At 35.9% G+C, this 19,067-nt stretch overlaps 2 protein-coding genes across 3 annotated transcripts; one reads left to right on the forward strand and one right to left on the reverse strand.

Annotated features, from left to right (window-relative positions):
- Positions 1–1,043: 1,043 nt before the first annotated feature.
- On the reverse strand, positions 1,044–7,288 carry LOC112163500 (programmed cell death 1 ligand 1). The gene is made up of 9 exons (XM_024299926.2): positions 7,109–7,288; positions 6,383–6,443; positions 6,028–6,284; positions 5,487–5,583; positions 4,994–5,257; positions 3,521–3,634; positions 2,561–2,626; positions 2,420–2,470; positions 1,044–1,894 (listed from the first exon to the last, which is right to left on the reverse strand). Exons 1-9 carry the CDS (start codon positions 7,232–7,234, stop codon positions 1,878–1,880), a joined length of 1,053 nt encoding a protein of 350 aa, XP_024155694.1. The 5' UTR covers positions 7,235–7,288; the 3' UTR covers positions 1,044–1,877.
- Positions 7,289–8,410: 1,122 nt separating this feature from the next.
- Positions 8,411–19,024, forward strand: plgrkt (plasminogen receptor, C-terminal lysine transmembrane protein). 2 transcript variants are annotated; one of them, XM_024299930.2, is made up of 6 exons: positions 8,411–8,502; positions 8,569–8,650; positions 9,076–9,169; positions 17,954–18,084; positions 18,354–18,463; positions 18,633–19,024. In XM_024299930.2, the coding sequence occupies exons 3-6, from the start codon at positions 9,089–9,091 to the stop codon at positions 18,758–18,760; spliced, it is 450 nt and encodes a 149-aa protein (XP_024155698.1). In that variant the 5' UTR covers positions 8,411–8,502; positions 8,569–8,650; positions 9,076–9,088; the 3' UTR covers positions 18,761–19,024. The 2 variants fall into 2 exon arrangements, with proteins under 2 accessions (XP_024155698.1, XP_024155699.1); XM_024299931.2 differs by lacking the exons at positions 8,411–8,502; positions 8,569–8,650 and adding an exon at positions 8,672–8,891.
- Positions 19,025–19,067: the final 43 nt, after the last annotated feature.

Consider the following 19,067-nt stretch of genomic DNA (forward strand, 5'->3'; position numbering starts at 1 on the left):
TTACTCACAGTTCTTAAAGTGTTGGGGACCGCATGTTTGCCTGCAGGCCAGACTTTGGACATGCCTGGTTTAATTCCACTGATTTGGATGAGTTGTGAAATGTTTCAAAGAAGAAGTCCAGAAGCCACGACTTAACTTCAAGATGATCAGTTTGTGTTCAAAGTTTATGTTTTGTCTTTATCTTTTCCTGATCAAAAAACAGTGAAACAGTGATAAAGACTCACTTCAATGAAAATTGTCTTTGTTGTGTTTTAAATTTTTTATCGTAGCGTTTCTCTCATAAAACAGGATCTACATAATTTTAATTGTTAATGAATTAAGTCTTTGCATGCTATTAATAAATACAATATATTCATCATTTTAAATCATGAATAAAGTGTTAATATCAACACATATAAGTCACTGTGTCAACAGTCCCACCCACAAACCAGAATTGTATTTCTAATAAACTACTACCACGAAACATAAAATATGTCTTAAAATACAGGAAAGGCTTTTGATTTTGCCCAAAAAATAAATAAAATAAGATTTAAAGATTACTGGGAACAATTTTACAAAAGCAAAATATATACTTGGAGTGGGGCTAACGTTCATTTCATCAATCTTTTGAAGGGTTTTGAGAACATCAAATGAGCAAAAATAGGGTTTAATGTTTGCTTTTACTTAAATTCTAAAGACAAAAAAAACATCTTAGCTCTTGAGAAGATCTGTATGGATGACTGGACCAAAATACCAGTTACAGTGTGTAAAAACCTACAGGAAGTTTGACCTCTGTCATATTTAACCAGGGTTACATTACAAAGTATTCAGGTGAAGTTTTTTTGTCAACTAAATATTTATTTTCTGTATAAGAGGGGATCTCCTGGATTACTTTTTAACATTCTGTCAAAGTTTATTCATGTTGAACATTACAGAACTTTTTATGAAACTTGCAGATTAAGTAACTGACAAATATTTTTGTCTTATAAATAACATAGAAATATCATAAAACAAATAAAAAAGGAGAAGAAACTGGACACAATAAATACTCTTATCAGAGAATGAAGTAGATAAAAAAATAAATATTTAATCGGTCACATGGTACAAAAATAAAACAATGACTTCTTTACTGTTACTGGAAAGAGTGCTGCTCTTGCCAGTAATGTCAACCTACTTCCCCAGTCATAAAAAAAGAAGCTTGGGCTTGCAGTTTAGCGAGTGAACTTGACCCTGAGTTTTCTTTTTCTCCTGAACTGAAACTGTTAACAATTGCTCCATCGCAGCTATTACACATAAGTGTTGAAATCGCCTTTTCCTGCAAAAAGTAAGGGATTTTCTTACTACCAACATCTTAAAAAAACGAACAAAAATGAATTCAGCACAAAAAATCCTCCTGACTCTAAATAAAAATCTACCATTATTGCACATAGTTCATATTAAGCATTGATTTCAATGCATTTTGCAGCATAGTTGGGCAATAAAGACATTCTAATACATAAAAAACAAGAATTTCTTACAAGAGTGTTTAGTGGTTGTTTACATGATCTGTTTTTTTTTGTTTTTTTTTAGAGACTTCAGCACAGCAGCAAGCATCAGTCTCAGTTTCATTAAGGTAAAGTGCTCCAGGCAGGCTGTCAAAACACTCTTGTCGCCTAATCATAACAGTCCGAGCAGAGGTTCACTTGGTCTGGACAGCACAGTCTTCGGTTCCTCTTGCTTCTTTCCACTTTTAGCTCCTGCAAGAAGCGGCTTTCTTGAAACCCGACGAGAAAGCGCGTTAAGCTGAAGCCCAGATGGATCCATCGGTCTGAGATAAGGGAGGTGAGCGGGTACGATGTCCATCCTTTCCCTGGATGGTCCCTCAGGTAAAAGCATCTCCGCTGCTTCTGGGAGTGAGTCTAGTAGGGGGCTGTTTCTGTAAAACAGATGAGATGAAAACACACTTTTAAGAACAGAAGTTCAATCTGTCAATACAAATTTCATAAGTGGATTTACAGCTATTTTCTTAACCCGCTATGACCCTTTCAGGGTCACGGCGTTGCCAGAGCCTATCCTAGTTACTGTTGGGCAAAAGTGGGGGACGTCCTGGACAGGTTGTGAGTCTGTCGCTCACATGCACACCTAGGCCCACTTTAGAGCGACCAGTTAACATATTAAACATGTTGTTGGATTGTGGGAGGAAGCCGGAGTTCCCGGAGAAAACCCACGCATGCATGAGGAGAACATGGAAACTCCTCACAGAAAGGTCCCAGCTGGGGCCTTCTCGCTGTGAGGCAAGAATTACTTAAATACTACATTCCTACATTTATCCAAAAGTATTTTTTTTAAAAGAGTAATTGTAATTTTTCCTCAAATCCTTCTTATTTTTTAAATTTAAAAGAAAAAAAGGACAGAAACAATAAAAAAAATGGCCAAACTACAAGCTAAATGACAGTCTTACCTTCAGGAATAGCTATTTCCACTGTCTTCATTTCTTTATCCGTTTGAAGGCCTGATGGGAAAAGACAGGATCAATGATTTTCACGGTCATCTCTTTGAAATCTGTCATTTCATTTTTAAAGTAGACCAAACGTAGACTCACAGGCTGCAGACACAGACAGGTCCTCATCAACAGGCAGACACTTGGAGGTACCGAGAATCCTGAACCCTGTAATAGAGGAGTTATTTCAGTTTAATTCGACTCTGAAATCACACTGTTTAGACAAAACAATTCATCCAAAAAAAATCTACTTTTAAAAATAGGGAACTTTCATCAGCTTTAGCATGAAAATTGTATAAATCTAAATTAAAATGACACAAAAGGTTGCACTATTATAGTAGTTTCTTCTTTTCTATTCTGCTTTCAAATTGATTTTCAACACTTTTTTTTTTTATTGCAGCTCACAGTTAATGCTTTCTGTTTACTAAAAGTGATGACTCCTTCTGGGTACTGAAGAGTCAGTTTCCTGGCACAGGTTTGAAAAAGTCATCCAGATGTTTCTAAACCCCAAAACTGATCTTTGATCAGTTTCATACATTCAAATGTGAAATGATCCTTGATTTGATAACAGCATTAAGCACATTCTTAAAAATAATTCAGCACCGCCTCGTTTGCAAACACCAGGAATTTCCCCCCGATACACAGAAACACGCTGGGTGTTTCCAACTTGATACATCTAGTATTAAATTGTGTCACAAACACCAAACAAGCCGAGTCATGCTCACATGGGAACCAACTCAGCAAGTCACATGCTGCTGAATTTTAACCAGCTCAAGTCAGTACGTATTATAAAACAATGCAGAAACAAACACTTCCTCTTTTTGGTTGATGCATAACTTGAAGCGTGACACATTTTTTTAGACTCATTACTGCTTTAAAATGCATGGTACTTTACTCATGTTTGGGAAAAACAACAAAATGTGCTGTAATGCTGACTTCAGCACATTTTTTTAGAGCAAAGTTTAAATCTTTGAGACTAAGAAAACAGCAGATCAGTGCTAATCTGAAAGCTTAATTAAAAATAATTAGTATATCTTGCTTAATTTGTTTGTCCAAAATTACCTTTTCGTCGATAATAAGTAATGCCTCCAGCTGCCAGGATCACAATTAGTATTATTACTATGAACACAACAATGACGGATGCATCACTTTTTTCAGGAGGAGTTGATATTTCTTCTGCAGAAAAACAAAACAAGAACAAACAGATTAATATTAACATGGTAGGTATATAAAGAGTAATGTTGGTGTTTTGGAAAGAACCAAAATTGCCAAAAACAAAGTCCTGTGGAAATCCCCTCATTCGGTCAGAACAAAAAAAAATAGTTGTGTCTATGAAAAATATGTCATGTTTTAGACAACAGCTGTGTTAACAGATGTTCTTTGAAACATTTGTTCTGCCACAAAGACAGCATAAAAGTTCCACCTTTGCTTAGTTTATATCTGAAAATTCTTTATGTAACCAAATGCAATAAATTTTTAATCAAATGTTTAAAACTAAATAGATATTTAATAGGATTGAATACATGGGAATCAAATCGATTCAGTGTTTCAGCATTGACCTATTGCAAGTGATAAATCCAAAATATTTCCATTTAACATACAAAAAAAAAAAAAACTTTTTCAAGTGTTTCTGTAAAAATTTTTTTAACTATTTTGAACCCAAATGGAGGAGAAAAATTCCAACTACCAGTTTAATGTCAGACAGTCTTTTCACTGTACAATGGTCGAGTGAGCATCTGATTTTTTTAAGTTTCCAGTTTCCCTTAACTTCTGAGGGTAAAGTTTATCTTCATCCTCTGTAAAATATCTGCAACTGGCTTAAACTTTATTTGTACTCTAGATTTTGTGTAGGAACTATTAAAAGGGGATTTTCCCTTAACCTATTGGTGTCAAAGTGGAAGCTAGAAAAATCAGAAGCCAACGCTTCCAACTTTTAGGTGTAATGGATAAAAAACAGGTGACTAAATATTGTATTTTTAAAAATATAACAATAATATAAATGAATCAATCTTTTGTCACAACAAGTCCATATTTTGTTTTCTGTCAAATGCAGCTTTCTTTTATTTTGAAGTCGAAGGCTCTTCTTTTGCTTCCTCTGACTCTTTTCTTTAAAAAAAAAAAAAAACTTCACAATTTGTTTGATTTTTGTTTTGCTAGCTTGTATTTTTCAATTCTGCTTTAAGAAAGTAACAGCTGAATTTTGACACGTGACCGAGCAACTTGACATGCACCAAGAATAAATTGGATGTGGTGGAGGGAATCTGGTAGTTTTTCAAAAAAACTTCCTTTAGAATCAGATTATTTATAACAGAAAAAAGGTAATCGTCTAACTGTCTACGAACGAACTGGTAATGATGGTTGGGGACCTCTGATCTATATGACTACCGTATCTGTATATGCATTTTCTTAGAGTATGATTATGTATGATAGATGAAGAAATGTTCCAACTTTTTCCATTAGAACTCTCAAGAAAAGCGCTTATTCCTAGTCTATTCACCTCGAGTTTTCATGCTAAGAGTTGCACTTAAAACTCACCTGGAATGTTAAACGTTGCAGACGTTTCCCCGCTGAAGCTGCAGGTGTAGTTGTTTTCCTCTGATGCGCTCACTAGTATTTGAGAGGTGATTTTAAAAAGCTGCTCTGGTGTCGACACAACGCTGGTGTTGGGGTGTTGTTGGCTCTGCCGGCTTCCATCCGTCCACATAACAGCAGATTTGGGGTAACCTTCAGACTGGCAGGTTAACAAAACCTTATTTTCTGCAGTCCTCTCAACTTTTTTGGTCACTGTTTTATAAGGAGCTAAGAGGGAAAGAGAGTTCTGGTTAGTCACGTTTACAGATTTATGGTAAATTATAAAAAAAAGGAAATTTTTTTCACTATATTGAGTAATATTCATCTTAGTTTTACTTTCAACTTTACAGCTTTAGCTGCCCAGAAATGATGAAGAGCTACAGCCGTTGTGCAAGACTATTCTGGTAAAAATAATGCAGGTGGTGTTCAACTAAAAGAAAAAGAAAATACTTCTTACCGTTAACTGATAAAGTCATGGTTTTGTAGTCTGTTCCATCTGTGGTTTGAACCAAACACTGATAAGTTCCAGAGTCATTAATCCTGAGATTTGACAACTGTAAACAGACAGAAAATTATCCTTAAAATGTGGAAGTTTAGACATCAAAACTGAGCTGCATCTTTCTCCACTAACTGATTTTTTTCACAATCAGCTTCACAAGAACTACATTTTTTGTAATATACTCCATTTAAATTCACAAGCTCACAGGTTTCCCATAAAACTTCCATTTTTAAAACTTCCACTTCAACATATTTTTAAAGAAATAAGCAAAGCAGTTTTGAACATGGATCCAAGAAAATTTTAAGAAGTGATTTAAAACCAGGTATTGTGAATAAATGTTTAAAAAGTAGATTTTTAATCCAATCCTAACCAGATAAAAAGCTACAGTGTCAATCGTTTGATAATTATTAAGTTGTTGCATTATCATTCAATAAGAAAGCATTGACAGCCTATTGCAGTGGGAAAAAAAATTGAAAAAAACACCAGAGCTGATAATGACCTGTAACTTTGCCCAGCCGCTCTTCAGCTCTTCGGTGAGAAGTTTCACCCGACCTTGATACTTTGGAGAAACCGTGTAGTCTGCGGCGTTATCTAACCGGATCAGCTCCTGGTGCAGCTCAGATGAAGTCCAGTGCCATGTCACCTTCGGGTCAGAATTAGGTTTTGATGCCTTTGTAGAGAACCTGCAGCCCATCACAACTTCACCTCCAAACTCTGATGAGTACATGGTTTGTCCTGCCTCCACAGTGAACAAGACTGTGAAGAGACCAAAGGCGTCCAGTTATAGTTATGACACCTAGCTACTTTTTGCAGTTTTAAATTAGTTAAATATTTACATTTATTTTACCACTCACCTGATAGAGACGGCTGAATCAAAACTTGCAAAATGATAACAAAAACCCAATCCATCGAGATCTAAAGGAGAAACAACAGCTTTAAAATCTGTTATGAATCAATTCACCCGTTTATGATCATCCCACACTGGAATCAAGTAATCTTTGACTTGGTTTCAAAGAAAACAAAACTCTTCGCTTGTGACTGAGTTTCTATAACCAATATTCTTGTTTGAAGGTGCTAACAAGATTCCATCATGAATAAACCTGCAGAGGTGTTCAAATGTGGGCTGAAGAAAGTTAGTCATCCGTTTTCCATTCTATATTTAGGTTTCCATTTAAAATAAACGACCCTAGTCCGGAAATCCATATTTATTAAATTGTATATTAAAGGATTTGCTTAACAAAATTATCCAACTTCTTTCTATTTTAGATTTATACAAAAGCTGTTAATAAAACATTTCCTACCTGTAAGTTCTGCAACATCTATTTAAAATAATATAATCACAAGCCAGTGTGAATTCCCTTTATAAAATCTTTGGGAAACGATTGTAAATTTATTAATAACGTTTTTTTAAGCGTATGGGCCAATCTCTCTTTTATTTATAAATAATACTCACATAGAACTTTCTGTCATTTTTTTAATCATACACTCGACCATACGTCACTTCTTCACATTAATAAGTATCTTAACATTTTTTTAACTATTTAAAAATATTGATTTTTTCAGAATTACAATTTACTCACAGAATGAAAGAAACGGCCTTTCGGGAGTCTTGTGTATCCGCACGCGCCCTGGTCCTTAGGTTTCAGAGGATGTTGTGCTTTATGAAGCTGATTCATGAGTCTCAGCTCGTTTATATACCAGAGCATGACAAACAGGAAGTGTGATGTCAGGAAACTTATTCGTGTGCGTGTATTCCCCACATTGTATATAATAATTTTTTTTACAGTCAATGGAGGTTCCTGAAATCAATCGTGCTGCTGCAAACACATTTAAACCCGTTTCTCAGACTTTTCCCACTATCCCACAAATTTCTGGAGAGTTGATCAGATTGAATTAAGAATAATATATTTTCATGCTTAGATGCTGAGAAAACGAATCTGATGGGAACTTTTTCCCGCTTTGTTGTGGCGGCTTTTACTTTAAAAATTTAAAGTCCCAAAAATAGTTTTGGACCAAATAATCATAGCGGGATCACTCTGAAAGAACAACAGCTGTAGTGTTTTGAGACGGGTTTCATGAACAGTGAATCATGACTAACCTAAAAAAACACATACAAATTTCTCCAAAAGTTCAAAGCCCAACAAACAAAAAACAACCCGGAAGGAAAAGGAATTCCCAGTGATGCAACGTTTACTGACAGGTCCGAGTATGAAGTCATCATTTAAGCGGCAAAACAGGACCAGGAAAATCATTTCTGAATCTATTTTTAAGGAATATGTTGGTACGATTTACAAAGGTATAGCCTGTGTCCTTGATAAACGTTATAAAAACTTATTTCTGTATCTGGAACCACGAAAAAATGCGCAATGTTAAATGTTTTATAGAATCATATGATGTTGGACAGGTTGAATTTTGCAATACAGCTGGATGTAGAAATCATTAGCTATGTTTCCAGGAAGATTAGTGATAATCCAAAACTGACTAGACAGCTTCTGGTAAACTTACTGTTAGATATGAGTCACTGTGGAGGGAATATGTACAGTTAGCAAAAGCTCCACTATTAAAATAGTTCCCATAGCAAAAATAAACAATTACTCCCAACATTAAATATTCATTCAAATATAAAACGAACATATAAAAAATAAAATCTTTTTTATCATGATATAATTTCTATTCAAAGTTATAGGTTTTTCTTTTATCTTTGACCTGTTTTATATTATTATTATTATTATTATTATTATTATTATTATTATAATAATTATTATTATTATTATTATTATAAGTCATAAGTTTGTCTATTTAATTATGGTATCTATAAATTTATTTATTTGTTTTTTATCTTTAAAAATGCAGTATCATGGAAAACACGAGAAGCCTACCACGAGAGGTCGCCTTTAACAACTCACACCAGGACAGGAACAAAAAAACCGCGTTGGTTCTCTTTAGAGCAAACAATAAAAACAAAGAGCAAATGGTAAGCAAACAAGTTAAAAATTATGAAGTCAAACACGATTCATTTTGTTGTTGTTTTATTCTGAAGGTTTGAGAGGAAGTGGTTCAGAAAAAGCTTCCGGTACAAATCTGTTGGCGAACTTGTTTCTGTTCCAGAAATATCATTGAATGTAAGTGACCCTCGTTGCGTTTTTTTGCTTTACAGCTCACAGAGATCCTTTGAAATGTAAAAATTTGACTTTGAGTTTGCCACCATGCGATAAAAGGTTAAAAACAACGCCTCTCAATGAAAGTAAATTGATTTGCCAGATTAGCTAATTAGCTAACTTACACTACAAGTTATAGGAAAATACTAAAGTGTGGTTCAAAAACCCCGAATTTCCTCAGTATTCTGCATTGTTCCCCGCGTCGGTATGTGCTCATTTAATGAATATGTGATCTGACTGAAGCTGCATTGTGCAGCAGGCTTTTTACAACATAAACTGAAGCACAGACAAGGTCACAACACGCTGGAGTATCCATTGGAGCAGGGATTTGGTTTGTGCTCTGCAGGCAGCAACTAAATCTAACTTTTTTTAAATTTTTTTTTATACAGAACTCGCGTCAAGATGGGCTTCATATTGTCTAAATCCATGGATGCTAACTTTCACAAGCAACAAGAGTTCATGCTACACAACTCTAGGTTGCAGGTAAGTTAAGGTGACTCAATCTTTGTATGGCTGGTTTGGGACACTAATGCAAAATTAAGTAAAACTAGTTTAATTGCATTATCTTGCACAATTATAGTAAAGGGCAGTAAACTATAGGACAAATTTTGCCCCAACATGACGTCTTCATAAGTACTTGATTTCTTGCAGCTGTCTGTTTAAAAAAAACAAATAAATAAAAGTGGTTCTCACATCCTCTTCCCTTTAAAAGCAAAAGTAACTTGTTACTAATTTGGACAGGAGGATATTCCCATTGGTGCCTACAACAGAGAGTGAAACTTTGAGAACTCACTCACCCATAAAAAATACACACAAAATGAACTCTAGGACTACAGTAGATGCTTTGGGTGTGGTAATAGATTTGGTCTAGGTAGACATTTATAACAGCTTTTGTTTATTCTCACTCCCTTTCTGATATTTATTGTATATTTTTTTCAAATTTAGTTTTATCTTGCCTTTTTAAGTATTTTGAGCTAATATGATTATCATCACTGATCCAGACATGACTTAAACAATATTTTTGCACTGTTTACAAATGTGAAATCTCTAGGGTAAATCAATTAAAATGAAAGATAACACATTTCCCCTCTATTTAGTTTTATAGACAATGTTAAAGTCAGTAAATTGGATTTAGGATTAGATTACGATGATTGTTTCTGTGATTGATGAACGGCGATTACTACATATTTTATGATAGAGTTGTGCAAACCAATGACAACACGTTAAAAGTCTGAACATTTTGTTTATGCTGATGTTATTTGCATTTGTTTATGTGCGACCGGCACAAAAGAAAAGTGTATGAAATGCGTTCTCCGCAGTCGACCCATCCCATGGGGAACGATGACCTGCAGACATATCTGCACTCAGGAACTAGTTAACCCTAACATAACCCTAACCGTTACCCCTCCTCCGTTCAACCAAGTAAAAAGTTAAACATTAGCTGTACATATTTAGAAAATTACATGGAAATAGTTACTTTCTTTATTTAAAGTGGCTTTAAACTAAAGTATATTTGTATTGTCGGATTAAGTAATATTTTTTTTAGTACACACCCTAAATTTATTCATGGATCACTGGAGTTGGATACTTGTACCGTAGTACTGATTAGACTTCAATTCACTATCTCATAATTTATTTACATTTCTCCAATCTAACTCAATCTGATTAAAAATTGATTAATACTTCCAATTTTTAAAAATCAGTTTAGCTTGTTTTTTAGCACAGACAATCTGAAAAAAATACATTTTTTTTGTTTTCAAATAAACAGCTAAGCTATTTTTTCACTTTAAAAAAACAACAAGAAGCTGCCGTAAAAGAAAATAGATTAATCGATTTGGTGTAAGGTCTGAACCAATTAATCCTATTTAAACCCATATGCATCATTTTTTTAATTTCTTTTTATTAATGTCAATAATATAAAGTGATCATCTGAAAGCTAAAAAAAATAGTTTTTATGTCAAAAGTGCCATGAGTGGTCTTGTTTGGTGCCTCAGATAGCTGGATCACTCAATACTGTCATACTTTTGCACAACTGTATTGGATTGTTTATTCAATTCAATAATTTTTATAATGAAGTCTTAACTGTACTTTAACAACACCCAATACAACTCATGCAATAAGCTGCTGTGAAGAAGAAATCTTCCTTTTTTAGAGCCAAAAACTAACACAGGAAATAAATAGAGGCGCAAACTCAAAAACTGGAACATTTGTTCGAAGACAAGAGACTGTTGTGTTTGTTTCTGAAAGATGAGAAAGGATTCAAACTGAAGAAGTAGTTTTGTTATGAGAAAGGTGTAGCAAAACGCTTAGTTATGCTAAGCACAATTTAAAAAAAAAAATCAATAACCCCTCACAGGTATTTGACAATTGAGCCCATTTATCAGAGGTCCGAGCAGCTGCAGGCACAGATGTGCTGTGAAATATTCTTATATTAGTTTATGGCTCCTTTAAATAAAAACCAAAGGAAGGAGTCACACAAATGTCGCCTTTGATGCAGCAAAAGCCAACGCACTGACGTGACATGTCCGTCTTTATTCAGTCACACAGACATGGATGCATGCGTAATATCTTTGTTTCCATCTGGATTCCACTGTTTTTATTGTTATTTGTTCCCCCCATAAGATTTTATTTCTAATAAACATGAGATTGTTGTTTTCTCCTTCGGAGCCAATTTCTTGTGATTTATTCATGCCTGGAAGCTGGAGAGCAGCAGGTGCTCCTGTCATAATGCCTGTGATATTATTTAACTTATCGCTGAAAGGTTTGTTGTTTTGCTGTTGCCCTGAAATTTTCCTCCCAGCTGTAAACGCTGCAGATAATGACTAATATGGCCGAGACAATTGAGTTTAAGGGTGACGTTATTTGGCCAGCAATGGGGAATATTGGATACGTGTTTTTGTAGTTTTTTTTATTTCTATTTAATGGTTTTGTGTTTGTCTCATTGGGTGAAATCACTACTCAGTTTCATCTTTCTGATTCACATTCCCTTTTAAACACAAAGCGGTGAGGCGTTCGAGATCTGTCGGTTAAATGGAGCCATATGACGAGAGCAGTCGGACTTGACTGACGTTTAAAGTAACATATTCAAAATCACAGGAAATGTAATTAGCTAATCGTTTTTTCTTCAGCCTTCAGATCATATTTTGACATCACCTAATGGAATAAATGAGAATGAGTTGAGGAGTTTAATTTTATTTTTTTATGTCTATGCAGATTCACTGCTTCCTCCCAATGCATTAAATTGTCAAAAATGACATTTTATGAGCGTTTTCAAGCCCTATCAGTCATGGCTAATTGATCCTTGTCTTGCACTGTTAGAGATTTGTCTGCATTAAATGATGCAAGTTTTAAGGAGGAAGCTATGATGTGGTTTTTTTTTTTTTTGCAGTCCCTCAACCTGAATTGGGGCAAGTGCAAAGTTTATAGTTGTATCTCTGCTTTAAATACATTTTTTCCTGTTTGGTTTTTCTGGTTGCATCTGTTCTCTAAACATCTGATTTTGCGGTCCTGCTGTCACACTTTTAAAATTATTATGTATACATATTATGGAAGAGCCATCATTTGGAGAAATACAACACTTATTGTACAATTATTATTTTTTCTTAAGGAAAGCAATTGTGAAGGATAATTAATAATAAAAGTTTATGATAATTTGTATACATATTTGTTTAGATATGAGTGGAAAATGTTATTCCCAATCATTGTCTTTGTCCATTTTATTTTCCCTGTAACTTCCGGATTGAATCCCATCTGAAAATGAAAAATACTTTAACAAGGTCAGTTCAAGTGTTCACTCCAATGTAAAACTGGTTTAACGATAGCCTTGTTCTAAATCCACACAGGCAAAAAAGAAAGATTTAACTTTTTTATTTTACATTACAAATCGGTGTACTCAGCCTGATTATTGTAAATGTTATTGTTTGGTTTCATATTTTATCTTAAAATTGTGCTCAATTTATTTCTTTTTTTAAATTGGTAATCCTGTTTCAAATTCTCAGCTCTAAAGTTACGTTCACATCGCCCTCGGCAACGTATGTTTAACTAACCACTTTCAATAAAAGTCTTTGTAAACTTTCATAAATGTGCCTTTTAGTCTTCCGTGTTCAAATCTTGCGCATTCTGCTGCCACTACGCAAGTTTCTAAAACCGTATTCTGAGTCTTTGTTCAAAACCCTCGGCCATTAAGCACATGTTGAAAGTTAAACCAGGTTGAACTTTGACCAGAGACTTGGGTTGTATTCAGACTGGTAAAATCATTTGTTCCGGTCCGAGTCCACTTCATTTGTTTTTGAGTCCTGAACTGTGTGTTTGGTCTGTATTCAGACGGCCCTCGAGCAGACTTTCCAGTTTCAAACCAAAGCTTGTAAACAAAACCTTGTGACTAAAGATCTGTTTAGTCATTGGTCAGGAATTAAGACGGTGGGACAAAACATCTAGAGGCGGAAATGATGAAAGTCCTGTACTTTGTAATCTTTGGGATATTTCACTGATTCAAATGTCATATTTCATTGACCAATTTGAACGACTGTATCAGCGTTAGGTTGAACACTTTTTATTGCTACTGTGGTACGACGGTGGAATGGTGCAAGATGGTTACAGGCAAGAAGACGGCTATGAAGTTTGGATGATCAGTGTTTATGACAGATTGTCAGGAAAACAGTGTGAGAAGCATTACGTATCACGTTAAACAATGTTTTCATGAGCATGCATTCATCCAACCACATTTCAGTGAGTTGCTGTGCCTCATCGATGTGGTATTATGGTGTTGTTTCAAGGAGAAATCTGTTTAGGAACTACAATGAGATGATGTCACAGCAGTGGTCGGCACGTGGTATGTAAAGAGACACAGGAAAGCCTGTAGGAAGCATTTTGAGCGTTGTTAAAACCTGTTCTAACAAGTAAGGAAATGGAAAATTATTTTCTGTTTGATAACACAACAATCATTGCTTTATATTTGTCCTGTTGCTTCATTTCTACTTTGTTTACAACACGTGACTACAGGCTACGGTGGCCGTTTTGGTTCAGTTATTCCTCTCCTAGACCTCTTTGTATTCCGACTGAGGAATCTCAGTCTCTTGGAGCAGGGTCCGGTTGGGTCTATTCAGACAGAATATTTGTTCCGCATTATCGGGGAAATGAACTCTGGTTCACTTTAAGCAGACCAAATGTGTCCAGTCTGAATTCACCCTTGGATTTGGTAGTGAAATTTGGATGTTTGAAAATTGATCATGGAGGAGAATTTAAGGACTTTGGAATTCATGACACCAACTCTTTCATCAATTGGAGAAGAAATGGGAAAGAAAAAACCTGGAGCAAGATTCACGAGATTTACACCACTTCAACATTTCGCACCAAACTTCTTCCAACTTTAGGTGCCGGACATGCGCTAGTATCGGGTATCCACAGGCCAGTGTGAACACCATGGGTTAAACATGGATTCTAGAATGTTTGGCGAGTTCTTCTTTGGAGAACAACTGTTAACTTGTTCTGTGATCATTCTAAAGTTGGAGCCAAAAGTCTGGCTTCAGGTCGGCCCGTTTCACCATGAGCTTCATTTTATCACTCCATTTATCTCTCCATCTATCATCTTCTGAATCCAGTGACATGAACCTATGAGCACAGCAGAGAGGGCACCTCCAAACCAGTTCTCTTGTTTGCTTTTGTCTGGGTTTTCCTATCCAGTTTAGTGAGGAAACATTTGAATGAAGTCCAGAAGGTTAATGAGAGGGTGTGAGGGAGTTATCAGTAAAATGTTTGAGGGTTTTCCTTTGATGGAATAAACGTGTCAAGTTCCCGGTGAAACATTTCAGGAAATTTAAGATCTGGCCTTTGATCTGATTGTAAGTCGAGGCATTTCCTTTAGCAGATTTCTGGCTTTGTTGGGAAAATCTGCACAAGTTTTTAGACAAATTGAGCTGTATTTTGTTGCATTGAGATAGTTCACTGATGTTTAGATTAGTAAATAATGAAAATCTCTGGTCTGGATCAGAAAACCAGGCTTAAAGTGTGAATTTAAGAATGAAAAAAACAAAACCCTCACCTTTTGATGACGCTTGCAGTGCTTCGAAATGTCAGTGGGTTTCTTGCTTGGCTTCCCATCACGGCTTTCTCTCACTCCATCAGCCTCAGAAGACGCGCGTCTCATTTCTCTTTCACTTTTCCTTTGTGGCTTTCTCGTAATAACACCAAGATACCTTTCTTCTTTTGAATTAAAAAAAATCTTTATATAGCTTGAAGGTAGATGAGTCATTACAACAGTTTTTACATTTGAGCTGTGCTTGTTAAATGATGTGTTTATAGTAAATGGTTAGAATGAGTTTAACAGTTCATCATATTTAAACCAAAAACTGGAAATAGGCTGTCACATTCAGAGATTTGTGTTTTCTCTGTTGTTTATTCAAAATAAGTTTTCCAAATAAATTATAGTAAATGGTATCTTTGGAGGTTGTTTATTTTATTTTATTTTTTTACAAGAGGATGCACAGTTTGAGTCTAATGTAACTAATTTTTCATGTTTATAATATGGTTTAGAGTAGTATGGTTTGCAAAATGTGATCTGATTCATCTCTAAGTGCTTTAGATTTGGAGTTGGAACTTAAATTAGACAGATGAAACAAGCTACTCTATGATTTTGGTGCGAGTTGTGTTCATGTGAATATGAAACATATGTAAAAATTTGTAAAATAAGTCGAACAGAAGTTATGTACTAAGGTTGACTCCATGTAAGTAGTGACAAGCTCTGCATTTATTTGCCTTTTGTTAATAACATTTTACACGACTTATCAGCTTAAAACAAACTACTTTTTCTCTGTTTTAATTCCTGCTAAGATCTAGGATTACTAGATGATTTCATAGTATTTTTTTTTTTTTTTTTTAGTTTTTTTTGCTAAACCGCTATAGTGTTTAACTCAGATTTCCCTTTTTCCGAAGACCACGTTACATGGATGATTGATTCCTCCTGTTTTTCTTGGTTAAAAGACCTCTGATTGGAGTGTGACGCATCGAGTTCAGTTTTCTTTCATCATGCTGAGTCATCACTGGCTTCAGCAGAGAAGAAGTCACGCAGTAGCTTCTTTGAAACTATGAGTGGTGCGCCCTGACTGAGATCTTTCGACCTCAGTCAGGGCGCACCACTCATAGTTTCAAAGAACTCACAGGTCAAAAGACCTTTTCACCCTCAGCGAGCGTCAACTTCCTTCTTCCTACAGTTATGGTTCCTGTGCTGCAGGTAATTCCATATTCGGAGTTTCACAACTCACACGAGGACCAAAACTTGTGAAAAAGTCCTTGCATGTATTAGGAGCATTCCTAATAATGACGACTGTAGCATGAACTCTAGGCTTTCAAAATGTCATAATCATCAGAAGTCTCTGAACATGTAAAAACACAGAAAAACTAAACCTGATCTGAGGGTTTATTGTGCTTTAAGTTTCTTCTCTTTAATTCTCTCAGTCACCACGACTCCATGGGATCTTCTTGGCATGGTTGCTGCAGCAAAACCCTCCATGCTGCTTTCTTTTTCTCAGTACTGAATCTCAATTTTAGATTTTGCATCCCCGGAGTTCACGCCTGCAGTGTCTGGAAACAGCAAACCCCTTTCCCAGAGCGGTGTGGCCTCTGCAGTACGGGAAATTATTCTTTAGCACCTTGTCATTTGTGTTTTTTTCTCAGAGTCATCAGTCATATGAATATCTGATCTGATAACTGTGTCAGGTCATTTCTCACAAATAATAGGGAAAAAAAAGTATTTAGTCAGCCACCGATTGTGCAAGTTCTCCCACTTCAACAAAATGAGAAAAAAGAAAATCTAATTTTCTGATTTTTAAGAATTTATTTGTTTGTTTTATACCCTTTGGAAATGACAGCAGTCAAATGTTTTCTGTAGGTGTTCACAAGGTTTTCACAACTGTTGCTTGTATTTTGGTCCATTCCTCCATGCGGATCTCCTCTACAGCAGTGATGTTTTGCGGCTGTTACTGGACAACACAGACTTTCATCTCCCTCCAGAGATCTGGAGACTGGCTTGGCCACTCCGGGACCTTGAAATTCGTTTTACGAGGTCACTCCTTCGTTACCCGGGCAGTGTGGTTGGGATCGTTGTCATGCTGAAAAGCTGAGACATGTTTCACCTTCGATGCCCTTGCTGATGGAAGAAGGTTTTCACTCAAAATCTGACCATACATGGCCCCATTCATACTTTTCTTTACATGGATCAGTCGTGCTGGTCCCTTTGCTGAAAAATTAACCAAAGCATGATGTTTCCACGCCCGTGCTTTAGAGTAGGTATAGTGTTCTTTGAATTATTTCTCCACCAAACAGTAGAGCATTTTTATGTTTGGAAGTTTGCATTTTTTTCAATACAATTTAGCACAAAGGCTGCCAAATCTTTTTTCTGAATCACGTGTTTACCAAATAAGTGACATAAACTTGGAGTTTAGACTGTAGAAGTTATGTAAAATAAAATGTATCTGACATTTATCTCTTTATTTTGTCCAGTCGTGTCATCGACCAACCTGTTTGGTCCTCTATTGATCTTTTCCAGCCTTTGCTGCGCAACAGAGTTGAAATCGCTTTCCTGCTCACCGTGAACAAAAGCTCAACTTTGACACGCTCACTTTTGGAACTGAAAAGCTCTTTCAGCTGAGAATGTCACCCGCTGTGGCTGGGTGGTGCTGTCGTGTGGATGTAGAGACAGACGAGTGGCAGAGAGGAGGCTGTGAGGGTTGAGGTTCGTCTCCATGAATGAGGCGCTGCTGAAGTCGGAGCGGCGTCCTCTCCTACCTTTGATCCCAGCTTTGTGTTTGGAGGTTCAATCATTCGATCTAAACTCTTTAGAATTTCAGTCATTTGTGTAAATTATTCAGAGAATAATTCAGTTTTTAAGGGGAAATGTTCTGACTTTAATAAACATTTGGTTTAATTTATTAGTAAAAATGTAGATAAATCCAATCCTTGTTTTTTAGACATTAAAATGAATATTTCACATTGAAATTGTTTTCTTGATTGCACAACTTTTTTTTATTTAGAAAGTTTTACTTTTAAATCTTTTCATCTCAGTAAAAATTGAGTTATCTTATTTAAAATGTATTGGGTTTGTTGTTTAAATAAAAATCCCTGCCCCAACTGACCCATCAATTACGCTTTGATTTTAAATTGATTTGGTTCTGATTATTCGATGTTAAAGAAATATTCAGTTTGGTTCAAAAACCTTTCAAAGTTGATATTTTGTGATTCTATTTTTTTATTTTTGTGTGTGTTTGTGTGTAGTTAGAGCGTCAGATCATGATGCAGAACCAGATGAGAGAGAGGCAGATGGCCATGCAGATCGCCTGGTCCAGGGAGTTTCTCAAATACTTTGGCTCCTTCTTCGCACTGGCCTCAGTGGGACTCACAGCAGGGTGAGAAAAACACACAAACACACAAAATGATGAGTCACATAGGAGAACACCTTGCACTTCCTCATCCACCAAGGCTTTTAAAAGGGCAGAATATCCCATCCAGTTTTTTTTTTTAATTTATGATGTAATACAACTTTGAACCTGCGGGGGCGCCATAGTCATGTAAAATGGCTGTACATTAGAGATTACTTACATTCTGTCTTGTATTATGTACCTGTTAAGTTTGTTTCAACTTGTTTGTGTATTTTTTCTTAATCTTTGGATTTTAGTGCATTAAAAAGAAGGAACCCAGCCCTGTTAGCTCCCATCATCCCTCTGGGCTTCATATATACCTACCAGATGGACAGCGCCTATGGGACCCTGCTGTACCGCATGAGAGGTAACGCACACAACTTTTTCACACCAATTGCAATTATTGACCACTCAGATTGGTTGAAAATGACTTTTATAGACTATTTTTCTGTAAGCGTTCATAACAGTAAAGATTTTGGATCATCGGTGGATCTTCCCCTGAGCAACCCAAACAAACTATGTCTCCTCTCTTTCAGGGGAAGCTGAGAGCATTATGGAATCTGAGCGGGACCGCCTAGATTTACCTCAAGGTCTCCCCACCTTTGAGAGCATCGAGAAAGCCCGCCGTGCTAAAACCGGCCTCATGTCCATCCTGGAGAAGTGATGCAACCGCAGCAACGCGAACAGAAATCGTCCAGCCGTGAGAACAGCCTTCTGATACCACCTCCATTTTTATCAACGTTTGTGGACTTTGTGGATCTGGAATGAACCAGTAAAAGTTTAGATCAGAATAAGAATTACTTTGTGTTAATATTGTGGGAACTATTCTGTTTTATCCTTTTCCAAATACGATTGCGTTCAAATCTTTGTTATATCATATTTATAATAATGAGACTGTTAATAATAAACCCTCTGCTGCACTGAAAAATGCTAATTTCATCCACTAGAGGGCAAAAAAACATCTTCATTGT

This window comes from Oryzias melastigma, linkage group LG12 (assembly GCF_002922805.2).
Source record: "Oryzias melastigma strain HK-1 linkage group LG12, ASM292280v2, whole genome shotgun sequence".
NCBI classification, from domain to species: domain Eukaryota; kingdom Metazoa; phylum Chordata; class Actinopteri; order Beloniformes; family Adrianichthyidae; genus Oryzias; species Oryzias melastigma.